The sequence below is a fragment of the Mesoplodon mirus genome (assembly GCF_964341445.2).
Source record: "Mesoplodon mirus genome assembly, chromosome: 4".
NCBI classification, from domain to species: domain Eukaryota; kingdom Metazoa; phylum Chordata; class Mammalia; order Artiodactyla; family Ziphiidae; genus Mesoplodon; species Mesoplodon mirus.
The window spans coordinates 186,615,324-186,635,805 of NC_138979.1; the positions used below are offsets into that span (position 1 = coordinate 186,615,324).

The 20,482-nt window shown below is 50.8% G+C and overlaps 1 protein-coding gene across 5 annotated transcripts in view; it reads left to right on the forward strand.

The window, feature by feature from the left end:
• Positions 1-19,226, forward strand: part of TRAF3 (TNF receptor associated factor 3) — a 119,403-nt gene extending 100,177 nt beyond the window's left edge. For 4 of the 5 annotated variants that reach the window (XM_082617226.1, XM_082617224.1, XM_082617227.1 and 1 more), the window contains 6 exons: positions 2,060-2,140; positions 4,808-4,882; positions 6,519-6,611; positions 11,068-11,208; positions 16,867-17,041; positions 17,827-19,226. In XM_082617226.1, coding sequence (XP_082473352.1) covers positions 2,060-2,140; positions 4,808-4,882; positions 6,519-6,611; positions 11,068-11,208; positions 16,867-17,041; positions 17,827-18,398 — 1,137 coding nt within the window. In that variant the 3' untranslated portion in view covers positions 18,399-19,226. The remainder of the gene's footprint in view (positions 1-2,059; positions 2,141-4,807; positions 4,883-6,518; positions 6,612-11,067; positions 11,209-16,866; positions 17,042-17,826) is intronic. The other variant, XM_082617225.1, reaches the window with a different exon arrangement.
• Positions 19,227-20,482: the final 1,256 nt, after the last annotated feature.

A 20,482-nucleotide genomic window follows, 5' to 3' on the forward strand; every position in this document is an offset into this window, starting at 1 on the left:
TGTGTAGGCTGATTGCAGGGTAGTCTGGCAATACCCCTCCAAATCCCTTTTTTTTTTTTTTTTTCCGGTACGCGGGCCTCTCACTGTTGTGGCCTCTCCCATTGCGGAGCACAGGCTCGGGACGCGCAGGCTCATCAGCCATGGCTCACAGGCCCAGCCGCTCTGCGGCATGTGGGATCTTCCCAGACCAGGGCATGAACCCGTGTCCCCTGCATCAGCAGGCGGACTCTCAACCACTGCGCCACCAGGGAAGCCCCCAAATCCCATTTTAAATGCTCTACCCTTTGATACCCAAAGAAGCCCATTTCTAGAAATTCATCATTTGGACATCCTTGCACAGATCTGCGGAGATACACAAAGCTATTGATGGGTCTGGCCTGCGGGCCCCCAGCCTCACCTCCTGCTACCCCCTGCTCTGCCCTCCCCGGTGCACTGCCCCCGTCCCTGGTTCTTCCTCAGAGCACCCTCCCGGGCCACCACCCCCGCTGCTCGCTCCCAGCGCCCCTGCCGCAGTGGTGATTATCTGTATGTCCTGGTCAGGCCACCCCAACACCCAGTGCAGGCCTGGCCTGGTGAATGAAGGCGGGGTCGAGGGCAGGCTCAGGAGGGCGGCGTGGCGTCTGTGGAGTGTCGGCCACGTTAGTTCTCCAGGCCCGTGACGGATTCTGTCCTCACAGATGCCCTCTGAGGGAGGGCTGGTCACCCCCGCTTACAGGCGAGGCAGAGTGACGCTGTTGGGCCGAGGTTTCCCCCTGAAAGGCGCGATGGCACCTGGGAACTCTTAGGGGTTCTGAGCGCGGCCAGGCATCCGTCGGGGGTCCCCTCTTGGGAGGTGCTGGTCAGGCTCAGTCCAGTCAGGTGACTTCTGCTGAGCTCAGGACAGCCGTGGGCTCGCCCGCCATGGGCCCTGCAGGCCTCTGGGGACCAGGCCCCCGGGCAGAGCGGCCGCGTCCAGGTGTCCTCTCTGCGCTGCACAACCCGCAGGGCGCTGGTCCAGATGAGGGACTTCAGATGGTGTTGCACCTGGCTCCAGGCCTCCCTGGAGGAGGGGAGTGTCCTCTCGGATGCCCTGTCCTTGACCTGCACGCCTGCCGGGTCAGACGGCCTCGCAGCCAGTGCTGCCCCAGATATACCTCAGCAGCCTAACTGGAGGCCCAGCCAGGAGAACTGGGAGTGTCCCGGGGCCTCAGAGGAAAACCCGCCACATTCTCATCTTGCCAAGGGATGCCACCTCCGGGAGCCTGGCCTCTCACGGTTGTGTTACGTGGCAGGTCTGGCTCTGCCTGCGTCGGTCTCCCTCCAGCGGCCCTTTGCCACGTGTCTGGAGGTGCTCCCCAGAGCCTTGGACCATTGGACCCAGAGGGTTTGCTCTCCTCGTGGGAGCTCTTGCCTGCGCTTCACTTGTGGACAGGTGTACCGGACAGGTGCCCAGCAGGTGCCCGGGGCACCGAGTTGAACTGTCACCGTCATCCAGGCTCTGTGTTGAAATCTGTGCCATCCAGAGAAGGGCTACACCAAAATGTATCCACATTTACCACGCGCTAAAGAAAGATCAGATCTCAGGACAGTAATTTAAATACCCAGTAGATCACGTTGTTTTCAGGCTCTTGAGAAGCATCATTTCCTGACCCCAAACTGAGAAGCCAGAGGAGAACTGTCCTTCTCTCCAACCAGCAGAGGCTGGGCCCCGCCATCCACCTGCTGTGTGAGGGAGGCCAAGGCCCAGCCTACCTGGGTGCAGGTGTCCGGGCAGCATCAGCAGAGGGGACACAGCTAGAGGGGAGCTGCCATGAGGATGCCCCTCCGGCGGGCTGTACTCCCATGAGTGGCCCCGACCAGTCATATCTGAGTAGCTCTTGTGAGATGCCTTCTTTTCAGCACTCAGACTTTTGTAACATAGCGACCCATCCAAGTGTGATGTGAGTCTTGTGACTCAAGGACATGACCATGAGCAGAGGGCTTCCCTTGGGTCCTTGTGGGGACGCTGGGAACGCTGGTGGGATCTGAGGGAAGGTGGGGTGTGTTTCAGAGTTGGCAACACTCTCTCTCTCTCCTTTAGAAACACGAAGACACCGAGTGTCCCTGCGTGGTGGTGTCCTGCCCTCATAAGTGCAGCGTCCAGACCCTTCTGAGGAGCGAGGTAAGGGGCGTGGCCAGGCCCGTGCAGGACTTGGGGATCCTTCAGGACCCTGCTCTTCCCTTAAAGCTGAGGTCAGAGGTTTTCACAGATTGTGTTAGCGATACTTACAGTTGAAAAACAATGAAAACCCTCATATGCTGTTTTGGGAAGTCAGATATTTCAAAAACAAACAATTAAAAGTTACAAACTGGTAAATTCAGAGCAAAATATTAAGAATTGAGAAAATGGGAATATTTACAGTGCAAGCAAAGGTGACACTTTTTAGGTTTAAATCTGTAAACTAGGAATTACTCTAAGATTATCTCAAGGAAATCAGTTAACTTAGAGATACTCCTGAACCACTTAGGCCACACATGCTGTACAGGGCCTATGCCGGGGGGCAAGTGGGTGCAGGGGTGGGGCCCACACTTCAGGGGCCGCTGGGAAGGCACCTGGACAGCCTCCCCCAGAGGCTGTGCACATCACGCTGCCCTCGGGCACACTTGCTTTAAGGCAGGTAGATGTTGCAGTAACCTCATTTTGATCAGGATATATCCAGAAGGAACAATTCCAAGGATTCTTAATGTTTTCGCATCTGATCCTGACCTGGACCCCCTCTGGTTGGTGTTCTGGGAACCGTCCGGGGCTCCTATGGGCTCGGTGGGTGCATGCCCCACCCGCCGGTCCCCACGCCCCGTTCCCTTGGTCCTGGGTTCTCTGATCTGAGGAACCTGCTCACCTCAGCCTTTTCAACAGCCTGGAATTTTACACCTGGCTGTGGGGGAGGGAAGCCCCGTCTCTCACGTCTGTGACAGCGAGAGGACCCGTGTGGGCCGAAGGCCCCTCTCACTGAGATGCACCCTCCCTGGACGTTGACCCTGCTGGGCAAGGGCAGGGTCTGGACTGGCGACGGTGGTCTCTGGGCCCCTGAACGTGCCTCTGGGAGCGGCAGGGAAACGCACATAGATTATTTCCACAACTGGAAAGTCCCTCTGTTAAAGTGAATGTATGAAGAGTCTATTGTTGAAATAATTTCCTGGGTTTTATATACCTTCCTGAAGTTTTACTCACTCAGGGCTGTCTATATTTGGGGCAAAAGCTGCCTCCATTTTGCCTCTAAGTTATTTTTATTTTTAAAAATCTTTAAACCTGCATTTATCTTGGGTTTCTGGTGAAAGGTGCTATTGGTTTACAGATGATTCTTGCTTTTCTCCCCAAGCTCTGGTATTCTGTAGGGCTCTGAGATTAATGATGATAAAGCCAATTTAGAAAAAAGTACAGCCCTTTCAGTTAGTGCAATGAAAATAACGTCAAACTCGATATGACCCTGATTTTAACATTAGGAGTGTTAGCTGGTTAGATTCACGATTGTATTGATGGCACTGAAAGAATATGTTTTAAAATTTTCAAACTGATGTTACTACGCACACGGTGTCCTTTTGGGTTTCTGCGCCCGTCCCCTGCAGTGTGCCCTTGGGGTGCTTTCCTCCAGTTGCAGGCCAGAGCCTCTGCGGCCACCACGACCCCACCCTGGCTCAGACCTTCCACAGGGCTGGCCTTGGCCATGGTCAGGTGGGCCCCTCAGGCCGTTCTCTTTAACCGTTGCGGCAGGGGGAGGGCCGTCCTGTGAGCCGCTTCCTCTTGTCCTCAATACTGACCTGAAGGGAGAGGAATGTCTTTGTCCTGGAGAACAAGAGGAGAAGGCGGAGAAGCCGCCTGCACCCACCAGAGTGACACATCCCGCGAGCCTCCGGGAGCGCGTGTGCGCTGGCTCGCGGGGTAGCGCGTTCCCGGGGCCGCTGTGCGCCACGCTCACTGGCCGCTCTCCCCATTCAGGGTCTGATCGCTTTCTATAAAGAAGATCTATCCCTAGAGTTTCCTGATGAGAATTTCTGCAGTAAAGAAAGAAATTATCCTTAAATTGTATTAGCCTAACACAAAACACTGTGTCTTTAAAATGTAGATATTTCAATTCCCTTTCCTCTTGAGGGGGCACTGTAGGTGGTTTTTATTTGATGATTTGCTAACATTTAAGCTGAACACGGCTTTTCCTTGCAAGGGGAGTTATCCTCTCCCAACCCCCCCTAATTGTCCTCCATGAAGTGGAGGTGACCCCATCGTAAGGTGCGTGTTGTTAGAATGACCTTAGAGGTCTTTGAAAAGCTACTTGAATTTCTGGCCATTACAGAGGGAAGAAAGTCTTCTCAGAAGTACTGGGAGTACTGGTACATTGTGTAAGCTTGCTTTGGAAAGATATTTATTTTTTGTGTACTGTACATTAGGTGTGTGACCCAGTTGCATCCTGAATGCTTTCTATTTTTTGTGTTTCATGCAATTTTTGTTTATAGTCTTTAAATGTGCATTTCAGTTTATGTTTTTTTTTCCTTTCTTTTTAAAATTCTGGCACTGCAGACAGCATGTCGCAAAACAACTTGTTCTAAAGAAACTGCAAGTTTAAGAAATGTTATAGTCAATGTATTTCTGTATATTGGTGTATATATGTGTATACACGTGATGATACTGTATATTTGCTGCATATAAGTCTAGGAAGCAGATGCTATATACACACCTGTAGCTGATAAACACCATTCGTAATAGTACAACCCAGATGCTATCTGTGCCCTTGATATGTTTGAACATTTTCATGCAAACGTTCGTGCCACAACTCACGTCTCTTTCCCGTTGCAGTTGAGTGCACACTTGTCAGAGTGTGTCAATGCCCCCAGCACCTGTAGCTTTAAGCGCTATGGCTGCGTGTTTCAGGTCAGTATCCGACATTTGTCCTTCCCAGTCACTGACATTCCACCATGAGAGAAAGTTATTCTATTAACATCTTAACATGCAAGCTCTGGGCTTTCAGTTTTGCCATGGAACTGAGTCGAAAGCCACGTGCAGCAGATGTGGGTGCTTGCTTTTCCAGGCCGGGGGTGTCGTGAGACTTGAGGTAGACACCTGTGCTGAGGGGGAGTTGATGCATTAGGAGAACGATTACATTCAAAACCAGTTAGTGGATGGGACAGACAGGACTGACACTCGGTGGGGTTTCTAGGTAGATAGTTGTGGGATTTGAGCTGTTACTTGAACGTAAGTCACTGGCAAACTGGACATGGTTTCGGCAGTGTGTGCATCAGTGCACAGTTGTGAGGATCGCACGTGCGTGTGTCCAGAGTGCATTCCATGTACGTGCCACATGCACATGCCCGGAGGGCCATGTGGAGAGGTGGTCTCTGCCCCTGCCACACCTGGGCCGTGAGAAAGCTGTTCCTGGGTTTTTGTTTTTGGTTTTGTTTTTTTTAACACATCTGAGATGGCTAGTGAATTTGAACTAGTTTTCATTTAAATGTATATCTTGATCTTAAAACTATGAAAGGGCAGTATATACTCCAATTAAAGTATTTTGTATTTGATTTTTATGTATTATCAATACATTATTGTGAAATCAGTACAGAGATATTGGCATCTCAGTATTTTCTTAGAAAGTAAAAAGCCTGACAGTAAGAATGACTATAGCTTTCCCTTTGCTTCAGTCTCTTATGAGACTGAGCCCTCACCACTGTTATGTCGTATGTACATATATATCATTCATTCTGTGTATGTATATATATATATATATATATGTTTATATATAGCAATACTTATATCAACATATATATATGACTATTCTATGTACAGAGTATATGTTTTGGAGATCATTAAAATGCTTTCTGTGGCTTTTAAATATTCCAGTTTCAAAACAAATTATATTCTTATACCAATTACTTTGTTAAATATATGAAGTACTGTTTCCCATGCTTATTACTGACTCTAAGATGGTCTACATCTTATGTACTCTGTAGATTGTTTATGTTCTGTATGTAACTTTCTAAGTATACATCGGATAGTTAGGAACAGTAATACAGTGTATTTCACTGGTAAGTTAATACTTTAATAAATCATTTAGAATCTTACTTCGATTACATATTCACTAGATTACTATAGCAGCACCTAGCTATGACTTGCAGGTATCTAAACATTTTCCATTTATATTTTAATGAAAAAAAATTTTAGGGAACAAAAATGATATATCTAAAATTTAGTTTCTTGATGTTACCAGTATGAAACGTAGGTAAGAAAGCCCTTGATAAGAAGCTTGAGGAGTGAAGCTCACGGCCTCGAGATAGTTGTTGTAGAATTCGCAATGTCTCGGCTTTGAGCTACTCTGTTCTTCTCGAAACAGCCTCCTCATCTGCACGCAGTAGATCAGGGGCCACTGAGCCCTTCTGAGGCTGGACATCCCCCGTGAACCGTCCATGAATAAGTCACCTGCCCCTTGTGTAGTGCCTGGATTGAGGTCGGCTGTGAGTCTCTCTGACTTCGACGGAGTGAGGTTGGGTAACGCGTTGCCTCTTTATTCTCGCAGGGGACAAACCAGCAGATTAAGGCCCACGAGGCCAGCTCCGCGGTGCAGCATGTCAACTTACTCAAAGAATGGAGCAACTCTCTAGAGAAAAAGGTACGATGCACCGCCTCCTGCTTTTGTTGGTTTTTAATACTTTCTTCAAATTATTTAAAGAAGAAAACCTTGTTTATAGTTAGTAATGGATTTTGCATAAAAGAAACAGCATGAAGAGTGTCAAAAAAGTAAATTCTCTTCAAGTGATCCTGAGTTTATAAATGAAGCTGTGTGGTTTTGTTAGCTTGCTCTTTGGTTTTGTTTGTTTGTTTGTTTATAAATTTATTTACTTTTTTAAATTTTTGGCTGCACTGGGTCTTCATTGCTGTGCGCGGGCTTCTCATTGCGGTGGTTTCTCTTGTTGGGGAACACGGGCTCTAGGTGCATGGGCTTCAGTAGTTGTGGCACGTGGGCTCAGTAGTTGTGGCTCGCGGGCTCCAGAGCGCAGACTCAGTAGTTGTGGCGCACGGGCTTAGTTGCTCCACAGCATGTGGGATCCTCCCGGACCAGGGCTTGAACCTGTGTTCCCTGCGTTGGCAGGCAGATTCTCAGCCACTGTGCCACCAGGGAAGTCCTTGCTCTTTGTTTTTTAATTGTCAAGCAGGTATGAAGTGCTTTTAAAAAAAAAAAAAAAAATCACATTGTGCTTCTCTTAGAATCGATCTAAGACAGGGATTGTCACTTCCAACCCTCGTCCGCCCCGCACCCCGTCTTTTCGTAAATAAAGCTTTATTGGAACGCAGCCACGCACACTCATTTCCGTATTATCCGCGGCTGCTTTGCACCAGGACGGCAGTGTGGACGAGCAGCGATAGAAACTGTACGGCCTGCACAGCCCTAAAAACTGTCCTCTGGCTCTTTACAGAAAAAGCCTGCCAACCCCCAACCTGGAAGGTCACCAGTATTGCCTGCTTTACCGTCCTCTGTCTCCTCGGAGACGAGGAGAGGACAGTTGCACATCGCGAGTGCTACTGCTGACCATGGGGGTTGGGGGACCACGCAGCCCCTTCCCGGACACACCTGCTCTCCTGGGTGTCTCCTCGAGGGGCCCCAGCTGTGGGGTCTGGACTCCTCAGCAGGCCCCCGCCCACGTAGCACTCCCTCCTGGGGAGTTTGTCCTGTGGTGCTCAGCTTGCCGGGCCTTCTTACCTGAGGAAAAGATGAAAACCTCCAAGACTTTATAGAGAAGGAGGTTATAGGATCTCCCACTGTGGCTTGTGGCTTATGTACACAAATAAGAAATTAATTTGATACTCAACAAACATGTGTTGAGAACTTGCGGTGGGTGGGCACTAGGATGACTTACAGCAGCGGCGGAGTTGATGTTTGCTTTCTAAAGGTTTGTAAAGATTTGAATATCTTGTTGTGAGTATTAAATCCAAGCAATTTAAAATGTAAATGTACTTAAAAGAGTCTAAAGTTTTATATCAAAAGATGTTTATTAAATCTGACATAAAATAGTTTTTTTAATATAAATGCTTAAGCTGGAGATGAGAACCAATGAAAGGATTTGCGTGCTGTGGGTACACACGTGGGACAGGAGAAGCCTTCTGTTTATCAGTGAAATAGAATCTGTTACGTGAATCATTTATGACTTTCCCAGGAGCACATATTTGCTCTGAGTTCAGTGATAGTTTACCTATGAATCTTTTTTCCCCCTCTTTTTGAAGAATGCATTGTTTCTGCCTTTTTAAATTATAGGCATAGATCTCAGGGCTTTTGGTCTCTCACAGATATGGCTTCTCATTTATCTAAACGGTTCTTCCTTCCATGTAAAGTGAATTGCTTATACCAGCTGTGCTAGTTAGTAACCGTTGAGCGGGGCTGAGCTGCGGTGCGCTCACCTCTCAGGACGGCCGTCCTCGGGGCCATCGCCGTGGGGCCATCCTGTCACTTGCGTCCTCCTGCCCTGCCACCTCCACACTTGTCCCCTTCAGAGCATCCGCTTTGCATCGCTGGAAGCCCCGGGACACAGCCGCACGGCCAGCACCGCTCCCCAGAGCGTCTTTCTCCCTCTACACCGGCCGAGAGGGGGCCGAGTTGCTGCTGATACATTTGAAACATCTGTCCTCTTGGTTTTGCTGGAGGGTGAGCCTCTCCCTGACTCCGTGCCCCCTGCTCAGGTCAGCCGGGCCTCCGCCCTGCGCATCCTTGTTTGTGTTCATGAGAAGCTGGCTTCTCTTCACCGGGCCCAAGAGCAAAACCTGGACAATGAACGGAGATACTTGTATTTTCTTTTTTTTTTTTTTTTTTCTTTTTGCGGTATGCGGGCCTCTCACTGTTGTGGCCTCTCCCGTTGCGGAGCACAGGCTCCGGATGCGCAGGCCCAGCGGCCATGGCTCACGGGCCCAGCCGCTCCGCGGCATATGGGATCCTCCCAGACCGGGGCACGAACCCGTATCCCCTGCATCGGCAGGCGGACTCTCAACCACTGCGCCACCAGGGAGGCCCACTTGTATTTTCTTAAAATGGGAAATTTATTTCTCATCATAGGATTATTCAGTTGGAATCTCCTGAGTTATTTTGTTCATCTATAATAGAAAATAGAACATCTGAGTTGATTCAGAAAGACTGATTATTATATTCACAGTCAAACTAAAGAAAAACTGTTTTGTAAAATCCAGGCTTAAAAACACCCATCTTATGTTTTAGGAAAGCTTAAATCAAAGGGCAGTGTGGAGTGCCCACCAGAACAGGCTGGGGTAGAGGACGTTCCTGGTGAGAGGGTCTCAGGAAGGATGAGGGGCCCCTGTTCTCATCTGCTGTGTAGATGTCACACTGTGCTTCTCGGAAACACACCTGCCAGGTAGACTTTCCTGTACCTGGCAGACTGGTGAAAGCAGGGGTCTGCAGGCACCCAGGGGCTGGGATCCCTGATTAAAATATGTAAATAAACAAAAAATCAGTTTAAGGGCAGTCCCTAAATGAAGAAGTTAAGAGTTTGATGCGGCCTGGTGTGTGATCATCAGTGTGAGATATTTCCTTCATCCTCAGGTAGCTTGATTTGCTGCAGAAAAGATTGCCATTGGTTTTGGAGATATTACTGAGATTTTTATCAAAAGGGTTGGCCTGTGTGCATGATATCTCTTTTTTAGGGTGTGAGAATAAAGAGCCTGGGAGTTGTGTCCACCTTTGACAGATGGGAGTGAGTGAGTTGTAATTTCAGAAAAAGCAAACACACTCCTGCCTGCTACCCGTGCCCCAGTCTGGACGCTGCAGGCTGATCGCTTGGACGAGGTCGTGGGCCTGTGAGACGGCGTGGTTTAGGGAGGAAAGTCTGTTTGTGCTGAGTGAAATCCTAGGAGAGCGAAGTAGGTCTTGCAAGTTCTATATTCCTTCATAAACACATTTGTTATAAATAAAATAGACGGAGACAGTGCCCAGAGGTGCTGCCTGCAGAGCAGGCTGAGCAACGTAAGGACGCCTCCCTTTAGGCTGGTTGTTCTTCAGAGGGACAAGGTCAGGAACCCAGATGTGTCCTGAGATGCCCGTGGGCCACCCCCACGGCCACACCGTCCTCAGGCGCTGGGGGTGCTAGAGAGGCACCTGCAGGTAGAGCTGCTCCGATCCGTCTCGGAGCTCCGCGCCTTCCAGGGCGGCGGCCGCATCCGCGCGTGGACACAGACAGCTGTTGGCGGAGGGGACCTTTCCAGGGACCAAAGTGCCCCTCGTAGAAACACTGTGAGAAAGAAGCCTCGTAGGATCGCCCTTGAACTCCTCACCCTGGGGGCTTGTAAGACCAGTGTAAATTGGCTCTTGGGAGCCAATTATTTTTCAGAAAGGAACTATGAAAAACTCAAAGGTGGGTTCCCTGCTGGGAATGGCACCCCCCCAGCAGACCCTTCCTGGCACCCCCAGTCGGCAGCTCCCCTGTGGGGTGGGGGGAGGCTGGGAGGCTGGCCCCAGGACTCACTGCAGCACGCGAGACTGTTCCCATCGTGCTCCCTCGTTCCGTTGAGAGAGCTTTTCGAAGGGCGTGTATGGCCCACTGGTGGGTGTGAAATAATTTAGTGGGTTGCAGCTCGCATTTTCAAAAGTAAAATAGAGTAAAACAGAAAATATCCGGGTGCATTGTGATCAGGGCAGATGTGGTTTTGAGGTCCCTGTTTTTAGGGATATGCACACGTACACAAGTGTCTGTGCAGAAGAGGTGGGGTGTAAGGATGTGTTTCCTACTATGTTTCCTTGTCCAAGTTTGAAAGCCACTCTGGTCAAAGATTTATTAGTTTTCAGCAAAAACTTTAAAAAGCATCCATTCTGAAATTCAGTCATTGCTGCACTTTGCCTCATCTTATTTGATTCCTGGGAGAGATTCTGAGAAATGCAGTTGTAGGATCCCTGTTAAACTAGCAGGACTCCCATTTCCTGTGTGAAGGGATTTTTTTTCTTCCTGGAACTCCTTCAGTGAGCTGATAGAAGGCCTATATTGTAAACATTTAGTTACCATTATTATAATTGTTATAAATTGATATTAAAATCACTTTTTGTTTGCTTAATTGAAGACTTTCTTTTTCAGGTTTCCTTGCTACAGAATGAAAGTGTAGAAAAAAACAAGAGCATACAGAGTTTGCACAACCAGATATGTAGCTTTGAAATTGAAATTGAGAGACAAAAGGAAATGCTTCGAAATAATGAATCCAAAATACTTCATTTACAGGTAAGAAGTTTTAAGATTATGGCTGGATAAAAGGGAACACATCTGTGTTCCCCTCCAGGACTTTCTCAGGGAGATATTTGAGCAAAAGCCCTGACCTTTGTCGAACAAGGCAACTTGTTTCTCTTGCTTAAGTGAAACTCAGGGAAGGTGGCCTGGGTTTGTGGGCCGACCTGGGAGGCTGTAGGCACCTCTCCTCTCGCCTTTTCCTGGGGGCCAGCCCCATCACCTCTCCTCTGTGCCTTTGGTTCATTGTTGGTGAAATAAGACTCAAAGCCTGTGTTTTTAAAAATTAGCTGTTTTATTATTATTATTTAAGATTTCACATTGTTCATGAGTAGTTATGTGTAAAGTTTCACTTCCTAAAGTGAACTGAAGCCAAACTATTTTGTTCTGAATCTTCTAACGATGCACATACACAGTCACCTTATTTCACCACAGTGAACCACGGGCACCTCCAAAATAAACACATAAACCTTTGCTGCTCCCGAGAAAGGTGGTGTATAAATAAGCCTGATTAAAATGTGGCTCCTCATTTCTGTTACCAACACAGGCTTCCGTTAGGTGCTTGTTATAGATTATTCTTCTAGACACTGTCTTCACATCAGCTTACTCAGAGTGTACCTTGGTGATGGTAATTCTGGTGTGTATCACACACACCCGTGGGAGAATCACATGTTGCCGAAATGATCTTTCAGTGCTTGTACTTACAGTGTGTTTCCCTAAATTATCTGGAAGAGAAAATATTTCTAATAGCTCAGAGTCACGGCATCTTTGAGATTGTCTTTCCTCCCATTTTAATGTTGAGATTAGTTATAGTGCCTTGAATTGCATAGGGATTTATTAAATTAACTTCATTTGTATTAAACTCTGTGGTTGTCCCAAGACAAGGAAAAACACAATGAACCATTAGATTGTAGTAGGAAAGATACAAGTCATAAGTATTGAATCAAGTCAGAAAAGTACAGTGTCACGTAAAACACCACAAGCCTCCTGCGGGAAGTCCGTGGCGTTTTGCCGAGGCCTCGGAGGTGCTGGTCAGCGTGTCCAGACAGAGGCCTGTGCTGCCATCCAGTAAGCAGGTCCAGCTGTGCGCAGGGTGGCCAGGGCTCAGAGGGGTGTGTGGAAAGGCCGAGGAAATTATGTTACGCTAGAGGACCACCTGTTAAGGCATATCAACAGCAGAAGAAAGAATGAGTAAGTGGTGGGTTGTTGTGTTGTTTTTAATATTTAATTCTTATTTTAATGTAGTGGTTTCCAAAGTTTTCTTTTTATTGAAGTAGAGTTGGTTTACAGTGTTGTGTCAACTACTGCTGTACAGCAAAGTGACTCAGTTATACACACACACATTCTTTTTCATGTTCTTTTCCATTGTGGTTTATCATAGGATACTGAATATAGTTCCCTGTGCTATACTGTAGGACCTTGTTTATTCATTCTATATGCAAGGGTTTGCAACTACTAACCCCAACCTCCCCTGCCATCCCTCCCCCATCCCCTCCCCCTGGCAACCACCAGTCTGTTCTCTATGTCTGTGAGTCTGTTTCTGTTTCGTAGATATGTTCGTTTGTGTCATATTTTAGATTCCACATACAAGTGGTATCGTATGGTATTTGTCTTTGTCTTTCTGACTTCACTTAGTATGATAATCTCTAGTTGCATCCATGTTGCTGCAAATGGCATTATTTCATTCTTTTTTATGGCTGAGTAGTATTCCATTGTATATATGTAGTAGTGGGTTCGTTTATAACCAAAAAAAAGTGAGACTGTCCCTAATGAGGTCATGGACGCACTTGCCCGGCACCTTGGAGATTTTATATGCATTCTTCTCCTCCGTTCCCCACTTCCAGCATGAAAAGTTTGAATTTACTTTAATTTAATCATTCCACTGTGCGTGATTCATGTTTTAAAACCTCCACGATTGAAGAAACCACTGAGATCTAAGTCAGAGAGATCCAGCTCCAAGCTGTGGAGCCCGGGGAGGTGAAGGCTGAGCAGTGCCATGTCTGCAGGCGGCGGTGACCCGCGCCGGCGCTCTCCTCCTCCTCCTCGGAAGGCAGGCACGGGGAGAGTAGGCTGCATTTCAAGAGAGGGACAGAGGTCAGGAACAGGGGCTGACGGGCTGGAAACCCCTCCGGACGGCTGACCGTTTCCCAATGGTTTACACGGAACCGCATCCCCTGGATGATCTCAGGGTCGGGAATGTTCGTCACCACGGTTACCAGCGCTGGGAGGCGGCCTGGACCACCCGCCTCTGAGTGAACGTTGATGGCGGCCCTGCGGGCTGGGGCTGGAGACGCCGGCTCTGGGTGGGGCTCTCCCTCCCGTCCCTCCCGCCTTCCCCCCGCCAACCCCCCGTTTCAGCAGAGCCTGGCTCAGACCTGCCCCTCGGTCCTCACCCTAGAAATTCCAGCTGCCGGAGGACAGTTTACCTGAGCACTGTACAGTGGCTCACACACCACCACTGGGACTGGCCGCTGTTCCTTCCTGCCGCCTTTAAAACTCTCTCCGCGGCAGAATGGACCTTCCCTCCCTGCTTCCTTTCCTCAGGCACCTCAGATGGCACTGTAAATGCCACCTCCTCCAGGGAGCCTTCCCCACCTGTACATTGGACCACTGGATGGTGACAGACCTATTCCTCTCTGTGTCATCTCCTCCCTTGTCTGAGTCTCCAGTCGACCCTAAATCCTGAAGACAGGCTTACACAGGGGTCCACACAGAGTGCAGAGCTCCTGACGGCCCCAGATAGGGCTGATGGGATGCAGTCAGAGTTGTGCAAAGGAAGTGGAACTTAAGAGTGGGTTAGCTTTTGCCAGCCGTGGAAGGGTAGTTTCTTAATATTTTACTTTGTAGAGAACTCTTTTTCTTTTTTTTTTTTTTTTGGCTGCACCATGCAGCATGTGGGATCTTAGTTCCCCGACCAGGGATCGAGCCTGTGCCCCCTGCAGTGGAAGCACGGAGTCTTAACCACTGGACCACCAGGGAAGTCCCTTTTTTCTCAATTTAAAAAGACAGCCTAGGGCTTCCCTGGTGATGCAGTGGTTAAGAATCCGCCTGCCAGTGCAGGGGACACGGGTTCGAGCTGTGGTCCAGGAAGATCCCACATGCCGTGGAGCAACTAAGCCCACGAGCCACAACTGCTGAGCCCGCGTGCCTAGAGCCCGTGCTCCACAACAAGAGAAGCCACCACACTGAGAAGCCCGTGCACCGCAACGAAGAGTAGACCCCGCCCGCCGCAGCTAGAGAAAGCCCGCACGCAGCAACAGACCCAACACAGCCAAAAATAAATTAATTTATTTATTTTTAAAAAAAGAAGCCACCACACTGAGAAGCCCATGCACCACAACCAAGAGTAGCCCCCGCTCGCCGCAACTAGAGAAAACCCGCGCGCAGCAACAAAGACTCAATGCAGCCAAAAATAAATAAACTTTTTTTTAAAATCTAAAAAAAAAAAAAAAGACAGCCTAGATGTGAGCTTCATTCCCGTGTTGCATTGTTAGCAGGAGCTGCATTCCCGGGCGTTCCCGCGGTCAGTGGCTCTGCCGGGCTGGAGCGAGAGCGCTCTGTCCACGGGCCCCTTGCTGGGCCCGGGAGTCCCACCCACATCGGCTCGGTGACCGGATGGTGCCAAGTGACAGACGGCGATTTAAGCCCCAAGTGCTCGAGCAGGAGACGGACAGACTGACAGACTGACAGATGGACGCTCTGCGAGCAGGTCTCCCGGTCAGGGCTTATTTACATAGTGAGTGATCTGTGCTGTTTCTCTCAGCTCCTGAATCATCCTTGTTTCTAGTAAAATCCTCACCTGCACTGAAGATTTGTTTTTTATAGAAACACTACAGGGGCTGAGTGTAGACTGCTCTTCAAGAATGAAATCTTGTTTGCTGCATCTTACAGAGAAAGCTTGATTTAGATGAGCATTCTGCTTTGACCTCATACCCTTTCTGCAAATGAAAGGTCTGTTTGAAAATAGCACATTTTCCCTTGCTGTGTGAGGAGTGCCTTTTAAATAGTGGTTGGGCCTTGTCTGTGTGTGTGTGTATGTATGTGCACGCGTGTGCTCGCTCCCATGTTCCCTCCTACCCGCCACCCGCCTGCTGACTCCATGCTCCTGGCTTGTAGTTGGGGGCCTTGCTGTCCTTTCAGACTCCACGGTTCTGCTCCCTCTCGAGAGGGCCTCATGCCTTCGTGCCGCTGTCCCATGTGCGTCACCAGTCCCGGGGCTGGGGAGGGGGGCCTGGAAGTGATGAGCAGCTTGTCCTCATGGTTGACGAGGTCCACCACGGAACTGCCACTGAGTGCTTAGGTTTCCATTAACTGCCCTCTTATTCTCACTAGTACCCACATCAGCCTAGTTGTCATTTTGTCACTTGTGTAGGGAGAGGACAGGAGAAAACTCACAGCTGTTCATCGTGGGTATGGGCGTTCATTCATGTCAGTAGCATTGTCCTCAGAAAATAGACTTTGTGAACTAACTGTGCTTCTCACCATATATATTTTAAAATAAAGTGGTATCAGTATAGAAAGAAGTGCTCTTTAGAGAAATCGTCTTTACTTTTTAAATGTTAGCCAATATCAGGGTTTCTTGGAAAGAAGAAGATTAACACTGTATTTTTACCCAGAAAAAGTAACCCAAGCCTACATGTTCGTTCCTTCACGGTCATTAAGAGCCAGCAAAGGTGCTGAAACCTCGATGTTTAAAAATAGTCTCCCAAAAGGAGAAGTGAACTCGGCAGGTCCCCGGGGCTCTCCCCTGTGTGGCCTCAGCCTCAAGGGCGGCCCAGCCACTCCACAGCTTCAGGGGCTGAACCACCCAGCCTTCGGGAGCTTTATTTCAAAAATGCAAATTCTTTTTAGAAGTGAAAACCCTTTGGGTCCCTGGCTTCGTCTAACAAATGGGCAGGCCAGTCCTGCAGACAAACTGGGCCGCCACGGCTGGCACGCCAGGCTCACGCCTCCAGTTACTCTTACAGATGTGCCGGTCATGTGCTTCTGGAAACGGGGGTTTCTGAAGTATTTAAATCAAGCCTCACTGTCGACAGCCACGTGTTTGTCAGCAGAGTTGCCCTGCCCCAGTGGGCAGGGGGCGCTGGTCACGGAGCGCGTCCAGGGAACAGACCCCCACCCACCCCGCCAATAGGCACTGGCCCCTTGGCCTCACCCGGGGCCCCGAGGACCTGTCTCCAGGGCCCTGTCCTGCTGCAGATCTCTGGGGCCAGGTGGCAGTGTGGTGGCAGCTCTGTCTTCTGGGACCCAGGCGGGGTTCTGAGCACTCTTCGCGCCACAGAAACAGGGCAGCCCCTCTGGCCCTGGAGGCCCACATAGCTTGGCCTCTGCTGGTCGCTCGACCCTGCAGGGGATGGAGGCCTTCAGACAGGGCCGATGAGTGTGACTCCAAGTCCTGAGCTGAGACGCTAGGACAGAGGGATGTGGGAGCCGCATGCCCTGCACTTGGTGGGTGAGGCCTCTCTGTGCCTCGGTCCCCTCCTGGAACTAGGGTCCCTGTGTCCCCCGAGATGCCCGTGGGTCTAAGGTAAGATGCCCTGTGAGGGCTGATGCGGGCTGCCCTGTTCCTGACCAGCGGGCGTCGGATGGTAGCGGCGCAGCGCTGGCAGCGAGTTCTAACTGTGTTTTGCCTTTTTGACACCTTTGATGTGGAAGCGAGTAATAGACAGCCAAGCAGAGAAGCTGAAGGAGCTCGACAAAGAGATCCGCCCCTTCCGGCAGAGCTGGGAGGAGGCAGGGAGCATGAAGAGCAGCGTGGAGTCCCTGCAGAGCCGGGTGACCGAGCTGGAGAGCGTGGACAAGAGCGCGGGGCAGGCGGCTCGGAACACAGGTGAGGGCGGGCGGGCGGAGCCCTGCGGGTCTGGGAGGCCGCGGGACAGGGGAGCCTGGCCGGGTCCCAGGGCCCCAGGTCGGAGCTGTGGCCACCTTCGTGAGGTAAGCGAGGCGCGTGCTGCCTTAGGACAGCGCCGTCCAGTCACGGCCGGTGCTCCCGACGTGCCTGCCGGGGCAGCTGGCTTCCTACCGAGACGCCCGCAGCAGGGGCCCAAACGCTCCCCTCCGTGCAGTGAGTCCTGCGTGGCAGAGTGGGCGTGGGGCGGCCTGCGGGTCGGGGTGCTCCAGCCCCGCTCGACAGAAGGTGACCAGAGGCGGCAGGGGACCCGGCAAGCCCAGCAGCATGTCCAATACCTAGAAGCCACCGGGGCGCTGCTTCAGAGGCCGAGCGAGTATTCTGAATATCTGCGCGAGAAGGATTAATGGGGGAAAGAGCAAGGATTATTGTGATGCACGTGGGGCTGGATTCAGCCATCCAAGGACATGGAGTGGGGAGGGGGAGGAGCAGCTTAAGCCCTGATCGGGCGCAGGTGACCCCGAGCATGGGGGCTGGAGGCAGGGGCCGTGAGCCAGCGGGCAGGCAGCCCCAGGCTGTCACCTCTCAGCAGGCTGTGGATCCCGAGGACCCCGAGGCCTGCGTTTCAGGTCCTCCACGGGGCGTGCACCGCCCCCCAGCAGCCGCAGCGTGTTTGGGCCCTTCTGCTCAGATGCTGGTGGGGACCGGCTTCTTCAGCCCCTGTGATAGTCACGTGTCTCCGCGCCCATCTCTCCCGCCCGCCGCAGGCTTGCTGGAGTCCCAGCTGAGCCGGCACGACCAGATGCTGAGTGTCCACGACATCCGCCTGGCCGACATGGACCTGCGGTTCCAGGTCCTGGAGACCGCCAGCTACAACGGCGTGCTGATCTGGAAGATCCGGGACTACAAGCGGCGGAAGCAGGAGGCCGTCATGGGGAAGACCCTGTCCCTCTACAGCCAGCCTTTCTACACCGGCTATTTCGGCTACAAGATGTGCGCCAGGGTCTACCTGAACGGGGACGGCATGGGCAAGGGGACGCACCTGTCTCTGTTTTTTGTCATCATGCGCGGAGAATACGACGCTCTGCTTCCCTGGCCGTTCAAGCAGAAGGTGACGCTCATGCTGATGGACCAGGGGTCCTCCCGGCGACACTTGGGGGACGCTTTCAAGCCGGACCCCAACAGCAGCAGCTTCAAGAAGCCCACCGGCGAGATGAACATCGCTTCCGGCTGCCCAGTCTTCGTGGCCCAGACTGTGCTGGAAAACGGGACGTACATTAAAGATGATACCATTTTTATCAAAGTCATAGTGGATACTTCGGACCTGCCAGACCCCTGACGAGTCTCTGGGGAGGCGGATTGAGCAGAAGGCACCTCCTCCGGGGGGTTTGAACCGGCCGTCTCCACCGAGGTCCTCACGCCCAGAAAAGGACCTTGTGGAACGGAGGAAGCGGCAGGTGGTGGCCGCGGGCCGGCGGGAGGAGCCACGCGTCAGGACACACACACCACGTTTTCTAATAGACTAGCAACCCTTCACTTGGAAGAATTATTTATCCTTCGACGAGAGAAATACTGCTGTCAGAGAAGGTTTTCGTTTTCATTTTTAAAGATCTAGTTAATTAAGGTGGAAAACATATATGCTAAAGAAAAGAACCATGATTTTTCTTCCTTAAACACCAAAAAAAGAACACACACACACACACACACACACACACACACACCTGGGGATAGCTGGACATGTCAGCATGTTAAGTAAAAGGAGAATTTATGAAATCATAACGCAGTTCTGCTATATTCATTCTAAGATTCAAGAGTGCAGTCCTGTTTCACACGTAGCCCGTTGTCTGTTTTAAGGCCTCATCTGGTCTCTGCTTCAACACTCTGTCAGAAGACCCTGAAGTGCACCTAGGTCTGTTTTGAAAGTCTCTAAATTCAGAATCGTTTTTTAATTTAAAGTTCTAAGATAATTGTTACTGCAAACATTTCATTTTAAAACGTTGATAGACTGATATTTCTTGGAAGAAAATGTAAAATATCAAACACTGGTTATCACTTGTGATAGGAAAGAGAATATTCAATCTGTTGTTATTTCTCGTTAGAAATGTAAACCTTCGATATCTGTCGTAGTTAATGACACTACTTCAAAATTATTATGAAAGGAAAATTGCTCATGGATGCTGTGCATCATTTTCAGATTTATAATTGTTTTCACCCTAAAATAGGGCATTAGTTGAACTTTGGAGTTCTAAACAAAATCCTGTAGGTTTTTAAAATTCTGCCCCACGTGTTCAGACAAGCTCTCTGTTGCTGACAGCACCGACCTTCCGTGTCCAGCGTCCGGGGGTGGGCAGGTGACTTGTGCTTGAAGGAGGCCACAGCAGATGTGTTTCTTCATCCTGTCATATTGCTGCATTTGTTAACAACGTTTGCGTAGAGATGGTGGCATACTGTACATGTGCCTTAGATGTGACATGCTGCTTCTCGACCCCAGCTTTGTGTTCACTATAATTCCAGAAGGTGATAGTTCAGCCAGACCTTTCTCTTTATCACTAGACCTGTTGCCTCTTCGAGGGCCCTCAGACAGCCCTGTACCTGCTGAGGAAGCCGGGCCCCCTCATCGGCTTCTGGAGCCTCCACTGCTTCATCATCACAGATTCCAAATCTCTAGGCCCCAAAAGCGAGCCGCCCAGTCCACACGCAGGCAGGGACAGGGCAGGAGCTGCGCCTCTGCGTCCCCAGGCTGCAGGCGCTCACACTGCCCGCCGCGGGGCCCTCTGAGCATTCCAGAGACTGCTACCCGGGGGCTGCCCAGGCTGATCCACAGGCGTCCCGGGGCCCGCCCCTCTCTTGGGAAGGGTGGCCCTGGGGTCTTTGGTCCCAGCCTGTGCCTGTCCGGGCGGCATTTCTCACCCCCGTTTACCTTCTCTCAATGGTCCAACTGTGACAGAGCGGGGCCCTGCTCCTGTGCCCCCTGCTATGCACCACGCTCCATGGGTGCTCTTACCACTGATGGGTGCTACACGTGACGGGTGCTTCTTAGGCAAAACCAATGTGTGTGAACCGCCGCATCTGTGCCGCTCATCCAAAAGACGCGCCCACGATTGGCCAGCTGGGCCGCGCACCTCAGACTGCCTGCCTCCGGGCTCCCCGTGGCCACGCGGGGGACGGCGGGGTGGTGCCCGGTGGCCCCCGTGTCTCTGGTGCTGCCCTCCGCCCTGGGTGTGCCTTCGCCCCAGTGCCTGCTGGAAGCACCTCCTGGCCACCGCCGTCCCAGGCTTCCATAAGTGACCTCATGGGTTCCAAGCACCTGCCCTGCCCTTTGGCAGTTAAAATGCTCAGTTGTCTTCGTCTCTTTTTCTTTCCCATCCCCTGACCCCAGAATTGCTTTGAGGGCGAATCAGCGTCATCGGTTCTGCCCGGTAC